This window comes from Cyprinodon variegatus, unplaced genomic scaffold (genome assembly GCF_000732505.1).
Source record: "Cyprinodon variegatus isolate N-32 unplaced genomic scaffold, C_variegatus-1.0 Scaffold356, whole genome shotgun sequence".
NCBI lineage: Eukaryota > Metazoa > Chordata > Actinopteri > Cyprinodontiformes > Cyprinodontidae > Cyprinodon > Cyprinodon variegatus.
Window position 1 is genome coordinate 413923 of NW_015150809.1, and position 10078 is coordinate 424000.

At 36.5% G+C, this 10078-nt stretch overlaps 1 protein-coding gene across 11 annotated transcripts in view; it reads right to left on the reverse strand.

Annotated features, from left to right (window-relative positions):
- Positions 1 to 6368: 6368 nt before the first annotated feature.
- The window catches only part of dip2a (disco interacting protein 2 homolog A), a 101899-nt gene continuing 98189 nt past the window's right edge, over positions 6369 to 10078 (reverse strand). For all 11 annotated transcript variants that reach the window (XM_015386093.1, XM_015386092.1, XM_015386095.1 and 8 more), the window contains 3 exons: positions 9451 to 9625; positions 9220 to 9343; positions 6369 to 9127 (listed from right to left, as the gene is read on the reverse strand). In XM_015386093.1, coding sequence (XP_015241579.1) covers positions 8875 to 9127; positions 9220 to 9343; positions 9451 to 9625 — 552 coding nt within the window. In that variant the 3' untranslated portion in view covers positions 6369 to 8874. The remainder of the gene's footprint in view (positions 9128 to 9219; positions 9344 to 9450; positions 9626 to 10078) is intronic.

Genomic DNA, 10078 nt, shown 5'->3' on the forward strand with positions numbered 1-10078 from the left:
ACATAATGTATGCATAACTTTTTCAGAAATAACATTCGAAGAATTTTGTTTTATGTAGTTTTGTTGTGAAGATGCAAATAATGACTCATAAGTTATGAAACTATTGTGTTGTTTCTTTCTTTTTGGGGGATATTTTAATGTTATGTTATTGTCATATAGTCTTATTGCATTTATTTTCATTTAAATTCAAAGTATGTTGTTTTTTTATTCAGTTGGGTTACATTCCTAATTGTTTTCTAAAATCTGTTTTTTCTTTTTTACTTTTTGAAAAAAATATTAATTAAGATTACAGATCATTTTTAAAGTGATTGGCTTTTAATACTTATTCTTTTTTACTGTACTTTATACAATATTTAACTAATGCAAAATTTAGTTCACTTTAGTTTTAAGATAACCTTAAAATATCACACTGATGAATACTAAGCCCTTTAATCATTGTTTACATTTTAGAATGTTTTTTTTTTTATCTTTCAACATAGAAAGCCTTTAAACAATGGCCAGTATACATTGTCAATGTTTTTTAAATGTGATTTACTACTGCAATTTAACAGCAATATATCTGTCTCATAAATGTATTTAAGTTACCCTTAATTGAGCTGTAATTTGTATTTTGATTTATTCTGTTTTTGAATTAAATATTGTCACTTTTATCCAAGTCACATTCACTTGTGGTTTTCGTTTACTTTCTGGTTTAGGAACATTCTTTATATTAAACTCGTTTAGGCATCAAGACTTTTTGTAGAGATCGTAATGAGTTCCACAACAAAAAAAGAAAAACAAATAGTAAGAAAGGATATAAGTGACTATGAACGTCATGGTTGTTGGTGGCAGATCCGATGGGCTAAAAATGTGAACATATAGAATTTTGTGGAAGTTTATATATAAAAAATATATTCATCAGCTGTATGGATAAAAGGGCCTTTTTTATTTAAAAGGTCAGAGAACAATTGATAGAATTGTTTGAAGTTAAGAGAACATTTGTTAGAACAAAGATAAATGGAAAGCAGATGAGCTGCAGCAGCAGATGATCAAACCCTCTGACACTACTGTCTAATAAGAACCGAAAACTGAAGCTTCAAATCATACATGCTTATAAAGAGTAAACAACTGCCTAAAAAGAAAAGAAAAAATGCAACTGTATAGTATAATCTCTTACAAAATTATCATCAAAAAATATCCAAATTTTGGAAAAATATAAAGAAGGGCTTTATTGCAAAAGCCCATTTAACAGTTTTAAAACAACTGAAATTATTAGCCATTGCACGTATAACAATTACTAATCGGTTTGCATTGATAATCATTGGACTGTATGAAGGTCCATTTACACCATACTCCAGATCTAATGATTGCGTGATGCATCAGCATAATTTAGTTTCCTATAATGATTATTTCCAAAATCCATACACTTAATTATTACACATCACATGAACTCATTTTAACATCTAAGGTCGGCATCAGAAAATCCGGTTTGATTGTCTAAACTTCCATTCATCAATCTCCTGTAATGTTTCTTCTGACTTGAGGTAGTGTTATTCCTTTTCCTAGCACACTAATGACTTGAATCTAGTATGCAAAGATTTAAATCATTGTGGGATGGGCAAAAAGGCTATTTTAACTCAGAGGCATTAAACTCTCTAATAAAGATACTTTAAAATATAGGTGGAACAACACAAAGCCTAGAATTTAAATGAATTTTAATGAAAAAAAGATTTTTTTTCCCCATAAGGAATACTATCCCAGGCTCCTACCAGGAACAAACTTCCTGGTTGGTGATTGTCGGTTCAAATTTGCCACAAAAAAAAAGGAAAAATCTGAGCCTAACTGCATATTAATTTGATTCAATATTTAATTCAGTTTATTTATACAGAGTTATGCTCATAAGTTTACATACCGGCAGACTCTATGATTCTTGGACAGTTTTTCAGGGAATATGAATGATCACAAAATTTTCCACTAAAGTTTAAAGTTTGGGTGAAACCATTTAATGTCAAACGGCTGTGTTTTCTCTTTTTAAATTATAATGACAACAGAACCTACCTCAATGATCCTCAGTTAACATACCCTACTGATTCTGGTCGGATAACATGCATAGAAGTTGGACCAAATGAGTTTCTTTGATTCTGACACTGACCTTTTTGGAGTCATAGGGAAAACAAAAGAATTAGACAATAATCTGCTGGTAAATATAATAGAACTGTATAAAAATGGAAATATATATAAAAAAATTATATCCAAAAATTATTAGCACCAGCAAACAGTGTTCAAACTGTGATTATTGAATAAAAACTCAGGGGCTTGATTAAAGCCAAACCACAGTTAGGGCGACTAACAGAAGTTTCAGCCACAACTGACAGGAAAATTGTTCGAGATGCAAAGAAATATGCACAAACTACATCAACTGAAATACAAGACTCTGAAAACCATTGTCTGGCTGTTTGAAAATGCACAAAAAGGAGGCTCTGGTCGAGTCACCAGAAGAAAGTCATTACTGCGCAAATGCTGCAAAGTATCTCACCCACAACGCACCAAACATCACAGAGGCAAGCTTCGAAACTGCTGAAACAAGGTAACTTGGAGTGATGAAAGAAAAATTGAACACCATGCATAACTGATGTTTAAGTGATGTGTGCACTACAGAGACACATAAAACTTGGTCAAAATTGAAGAAAAGATTAATGTAGCACTTTATCAGCAAATATTACTGGTAAAAATTTCAATAATCAGCCCTGAAGCTGTGAATAAGACGTAATTTAACGTTCCAACATGACAGCGATCCAAAACACAAGTCAAGTTAACCTATCACTGTCTACAGCAGAACAAAATGAAGATTCCTAGTCTCCTGAACTCAGTATTATTTAACCACCCTTGGGAGATTAGGAGATCGCTTGTGCATAGTTCATGCAAGGCAGTCCAGGAATGAACACGAACTGGAGACTTTTTGCCCAGAAGAATGGGCAGCTTTACCATCTAAAAAAAAAGAGCCTCATTCATGACTACCAAAAGACTTCAAGCTGTCATTTATGTTGGAGGGGGCAATACACAATATTAAGGGTGTGTAAACTTTTTATCAGTTTTTAGATGATTTTTTACAATGCCAACTCCAGTACTGTCTCCAGTTAAAACTGTTCGGCAGCTAAGCTCCTCTTCCTGCTGTCTTGAAGTTTTACCCACAGGTTTTATGAAGAAGGTTCTTCAGAACTACAGACTACAGACCCATCTCAAACCTCCCCTTCTTAACAATTACCAGGTGCTTTTATGTCTTCCAGTCAGGTTTTTCATGCCAACCACAGTACAGAGACATCCCCTGATTAAGGTGTTCAATGACATCCATATAAACTCAGACTCTGGAAGGACCACTGTGCTGTTAGTATTTGACCTCAGTGCAGCGTTTCATACTTTTGATCACTTAATTTTGTTGGCATGTCTGGAAAACTGGGTCGGCCTTTCTCATACAGCAATGAACTAGTTTAAATCCTACCTGAGGGACATGAAACTCATATGTGTCAGTAGGGAACTTGAAATCCCAAACCAGAAAAATTACATGTGGGGTTCCTCGAGGCTCCATTCTGGCGCCCCTTCTTTTAAATATCGACATCCTCCCCTTTGCTCAGATTGTTGCAAACAACAATATCAGTTACCATAACTATACAGATGACACACAGCCTTATACCACGAAATCAGCAGGCGACTATCGACAATCAGAGAGTTGACTAGATGCTTAGAACAGATCAATACCGGTATGTGGATGCACCATAATTTTTTACAACTGAATACAAATATATAAATATAATCTTCAGACAATAGAAGGAGAGATCCAGAGCTTCAGCTTCAGCTACTACAGCTAGAAACGACTGGCTAGAGCTAAGAAAGTAGAACACATCAGTCTGGTTCTGAAGTCCTTAGACCGGCTCCCTGTAGTTTAGAGAAGATACTTTATGAAATATTACTAAATTACAAAAAAAATTATTGAAATAAATTGAATCAGCTTTATAACCATCAGACACTTTATTAAAACTATACAACAGAGAAATCCAGCCCTTGCAATTTTAGTATATTGAATCCAACTGATGCTATGCGACCAGGATTGATGACAAAAGAAACTCCCGGGATGTGATTCAAACAGTTTGCCCTATCGACCATTCCTACAATTGGCAACAATACAATAGACCATTGTAATGGTGTTTTAACAATCCTTTCAGATTTTAACAATGCGTGAAGCAGTGGTTCTAAACAGCCACCTGAGGACCTTTTCACTACACTGACGTCACAGCTGGGTTTCATGTGACTGCTTTAGAGGAGCTAGAGCTGCCCAGCATACTGTAAAACTCTCTTGATTTTAATTACTTGGAGCATTTTTGGGCGACTTAGTACAGCCACATGGAGAAAATAAAGAATAATCTACCATCACACAGGATAAAACTGCTTTAGACGCACTCCTTTCAATTTGACATTTAAGGTTGTGGTGTCATGATCTTGGCTTGCTTGATTGTTCATTCCATTTACCTGCCTAGCTCCACCCAGTTTCTCATCACCGTTCATCTGCGTCACCTGCTCCAGTCTTTCTATTTTACATGCCTGCTCCCAGTCATCACTGCCAGATTATTCAAGCCTTTCGTAAGAGTTCTCTATGGTACCTGAATGTGTTCTGATTGCCCGATCCTGACCTGTTCTGCCTTAGGACCTCTGAGCCTGCCTGGTCCTGTTCTGATCTGTTTGCCTGACCCGTCTTCGGACACCTGCTGGATTCTACTTGTGGACTGAACCTGGATCTGCTTCCTGACATCGACCTGGATTTCCCTTCGGTACCTCTTCTGATCTCTGATCTTCTGGCATGGACGATCCCCTCTGGATTGTCCTTCCTTCCTTTCCCTGCTTGGATCTGATCTCCTGCCAGTTCTGCAGTCTTCAAGGCTTCAGCATCTGGAACTCTGTGGGCAGCATTCACAGAGTCGTGTTTGCAGCTGTTCGGCTAAAATTCACTTCCTCCTCAGGGACAAGACTGAACTTTAACCTTTGTTTCCCTCCTGTGGAGGTTTGTGCCTAGCTGCCACTGCCAATCAGTCTTTTTTTAATAAACACATTTTGAGTAATCTGTCTGTCTTGCCTTGAATACTGGGTTCTCTGTTCTGAGCCTTGACATTGGTCCAACTGTTTTGTTTTCCAGATGTTTTTTGCATCTTTGATTTTATTATGCTTTTTCTTCTATTTTATTATCCAATTCATGTAAAGCACTTTGAGTTGTCCTTGCACTGAATTGTGCTATACAAATAAACCTGCCTTGCCTTGATTTGCACATAAAAACATAATTGTGTTCCTTCATCATCACATAAACCCCTTACTTTTTAATTACATTTTCTAGTTTTGTTTGAAAATTAAATTATTTGTGTTAAGTGACATTTCTGCATTGTTCTGTAAAACAACTAGTCTTCTTTATATATATATATATATATATATATATATATATATTAAATAAATGAATAAATAAAAATAAATAAATAAAAAATAAATAAATAAAAAAAGAACTGGTCTTCATAGCTAATGATCCATGAATCCCTCAAATGTGTTACAATGAGAATTGAGGCAATGGTTGGTATTGGGCAAGAAGTTTTGCCCAAAGACACTTTACTAGTATCTCCTCTCGCAACAGCCTCCGTTTTCAAATTCATAACACAATATTTTTAAGGAAGCAGGCAGCTATTTTTCAAAATGCACTACTGAGAATCCGAAAAGCAGCTTATAATTGCTAGTTTGGACCCTGAAGGTCAGTGTGTTCATGTAAGGTAAAAGTCTGTATATGTGTAGTTTGATGGAGATCTAAAAATGTCCTTAAAGAGCTCTGAATGTCACAGAGACTAGGTTATGTTCTCCTGCTTGCAAACAGTAAAAATTGCTAGAGCTCATTGTTATCAAACAGGCCATCCCAGTGTTTTTTTTTGTTGCTGTTTTTTTTTAAGGCTAATTTCCACTATTATGGGAAAAAAATGGTTCTCCATATTCTATGAGAACATCACACCCACATCACTTTAAATCACATTATAAAAATCTACAAGTCCTATGCAATTTGCATATAATAATGCCATTTTTTTTTTTTTTTACTTTGAGGTGATCATGCATAGCAGATCAGCAGTTTGTCAAATGTCTGGACCTGCCAATCGCAGTCTGGCTTTTTGATCATTGGTGTATAAGTACCATCAGATACGGGCCTTCAGATAAAGTTGTAACTTTTGTGACCATCTCAGGCGATCCTTTAATCTAAGCATAAACCAATAATTCTGGTCATTGCTGAGAAGCAAACTGACATGTTTTGAGGGCAAAAACAACACACCTTTTGTAGAAAGTATTTTTTTTTTAGTTTTATTTTTATCAAATCATGTTATGAAAATAATGACAAGCAACCATCATCTTCAACATTTGTATCTTTCTGTACATCTCCACAAAAACGTAGCTCTGATTTATGCAATATCCCTGCAGTCTCAGAGTACCAATGTCTTCTTTTTGTGCTGGACTTTTATTCCTCTCATCTTGGAAGTGTCCATCCCCACCATAAAACATCTTTACAAGGTACGTGAGCGAGAAATTCACAGATATGGCAGAATTAGTCTTATTTGGGCTCTCCTATTGTCTCCTCATCAAAAATAATTTACAAAAAATCTGTACATACTTACAAGGCTGGAGTTCGTGTCTGAAGGGTTTTTCAAATTAAAGGAGAAACAATCAAAACAAAAGGGAAACCATAAAAGGGTGATCTGATATTCTGGACAGTTATTTAATATGGTACATTTAAAGGTCAAACTCTCATTCAGCCTTATGGCACAAAAAAATTCGGCTAAACCTTCTGGAAATGATTTCAGCACATTTAAAAGAAAAAAAAAAAGAAGAATCCTAGAAATGTTTATGGAGTTTGTTTAGATTGACTTATGTTTTTAATCAAGTGCATGTTAACCCAAAATATCTGTAAATATACCAATTTTCCCTCTCTATCACAGTCAAATGGAGCTGGAATAGAAACAGGCATCCTAAAAAACACTTAAGGCTTCATTTATATTCTTTAGCTCACAGCTAACAGAAATCAACAATCATAATCCTATTTCTGTCCCTCGTTTGACTTAAACCGATCCGCACTTAGTGTATGAAGTCATTTAAAACTACATCCTTCACATTGCATGCATCACATGGTAAAACTTAACAGTAACTGTTTAACATGTTAAGATAAAAAAAAGAGATTAAAATGAAGTGGAGTTTATTTAAAAGGCAAGGGACACAAGAAACCGTTACAACCTGATATGAGTTGCTGTGCGATGCGAGTCACACATGCACAGCTAAAAAGCCCCATGTGAGCAGAAAGTATGATGATACATCGAGAATTGAAAATGGAACGAACTCTGGCCACATTTTTTAGTTATACTTTGCTTGCTACAGTTGTGCTGGACTCCATTTTGCCTTCGGAACTACTTTAAAGTTGTGTGGCATGTAGTCAACAAGACGTCTGATACATCACTCTGATTTTGGTCCATATTTAGATGAAAGGGGCTTTCAATAACTGCAGATTCACACATTTGAAATCTCCTCTTCTAATTAGATCGACTGACTGAAGGATTAAAATTATTTGAATATTTTTTAATCCAGTTTGAGATGACTGGAGCTTTGTGACCTGGCATGTTATCCTTTCGGAGCCTGCTGTCTAAAGGGGGGTATACTGCAACCAGAAAAGGATGTACATGCTGTAAGTGTCATACTTTGGCAGTAGCAATTAAGATATGCTCCTCTAAGATTTATGATTCCAGATGTAAGAGAAGAAAATACCCCCAAACTGTAACACCACCTAATCCAGCCTGAAACCATTCTGAATGGATAAGTGCATATAATCGTTTATGCTAGTTTCTGACCCTACTATCTAAATGTCATAGCTGAAATGCAAATTCGTTAGAACAAAAACATGTTTTCTGTTTTTCTAAGACATAACAGTGTTTAAAAATCGTAGTAAATCAATAGCTCCATTAAAAGCTAATAACTGTTGCATATTAGTGCTTTAAAAGTCACTAATTAGTATGTGTTTATATATGGACCTCAGCTGTGGCCTCCCTCATATTCATTATGTAATTTCAAAAAGTTCTCTATATTTTCTGTGTATAACAATGACCCGACCTGTAATTTTAATAAATAAATGATTAGTTAATTTGATGTTTGTCCTTTCAAATAGCTGAGAATCTTGTTTTTCTGTGTGTGTGCATGTGTAAGGAGGAATGAGTGAACCCTCAAGGACAAGAAAACTGTGTGTTTGACTCACATCGTGTTATAACAGCAAACCACAACTAACATTCTTTGTGTTCCTTCATCAAGGCATGGGGACTAAAATTAGGAGGACCGCTTTAATGTCAGGATCTGCTCATAAAATACAGATTTTCCATGAAAAGTATCGGACCTAACACGCAAAGCTCTAAACACAATGTTTTGCATCATGTTTGGTGCACTGGCACATGCTCACGCTTAACATTCACCCTTTATAAGCTAACAAAATAAATTACATTTATTGGCACTCTGAAGCATCAAACTAAAATCCTCCTGCTGTGCTGCACCTGGGTTTGAAGAGGCCGGAGCTAAGTCATATATCCAAAACTCACATCCGTGAAAGAAAAATGCCCTTTAAAAATATCTTTGCTGATGTCCACATTGGAAACAGATGTGAGGTTTGTATCAGTCTTATACCTGCTGGGAAGTCGTGTATCCATTTGGTTTTTCATTCCTTTGAGTGCTAAAGGGCAAAAGTCTCTCTATTAAGGCCATGCATCACACAAGGCATCTCTGTCTTGCTGTCACCAGGATTGGGATTTTAAAAAAGCAGGAGAGGAGCTAATCCTCCTGCAGAAAAGCTCCTCACATGTTGTACGCCACATAAATTGGGTCCAGCTGGTCGGCCAGGAATCCATCTCTGAGGTGCATCCGTTGCTTCTCCCCTCTGGAGTTAATAGGAATCACTCCAGGGTCCACCACCACCACCACTCCCACAATTAGGTAGTGCTCTTCCAGGACGACGTTTGTAACCAAGGCCACCAGGTCCAGGGCCTCTTGCTCGGATCCCTCCAGCTCCACCACCACCACCAGGAGGTTGGTCCATGTGAACACAGCACTGAAGGAAGGAGTAGGGATGGATAACATTTCATCACCTGTTAGATACTGAGGTTATAATAACAGGATTTGGAGCTGTTGCAGGATTCTCACCATTCAGCTATGCTCTTATGAGCACGGATAACAGATGTCTCAATGTCGATGGGGTGATACCTCATCCCCCTCAGCTCCAGAGTTTCATCAAGAGACCCCACCACATAGAGAGCATCGTGACGCTCTGACACATCAAAGAAATATTAAGTCGAAAAGCAGATGTAACAGTACAGATAAACCCTTTTAACTTTCCATAGTGAAACATTTCAAAATATTACTTATAACACTAACCTCCACTGGCGTCAGTGAGGTCGGTGCGTCGCAAGAAGCCCAGATAACCGGTTCTTGCCCAAACCGTCTGGGTGTCTCCAAAGCTGAGCTTAGTGTTGAAGTGGTCGGCATGCAGCGCCTCTTCACCATAAACTGTGTAGTAGCCTGTGGCGTTGTGAGGACTGCTAACCCAGATCTGTCACAGATAAACAATGGTAAGGTTAAAGATTGCGCGTTCTCCTGGAGAACGCTTTAGATTCAATATGGTACCTCACTCATAATTTATGATATCTCTTTTATTGATATTTTCAAAAATAATGAAATACAACAGCTAATGTTAAAATATCTTTATTTTTTATTTACATGTGGCGTTTCTCTTTTATGTTTAAGCAGGTTTTATTTTAACTACCGTAGATGTAATTATCTTTCTGAATGAATTATCTAAAAATAATAGCTTCAGTTGTTTTTATGCACATTTCTATTTAGACTAATGAGAACAGAGAGATTAATTATTAACCCTTTTTAAAAGAAACTCTGTCAGGGAATTTTCTTTTTGTGCTGAATCCTGTATAGCAGGTTCTCCACCTGGATTGCCAACAAGGAACAATTTGTTTTTTAGACATAGTAGCTGGTTGTATGGTTTTGTTGT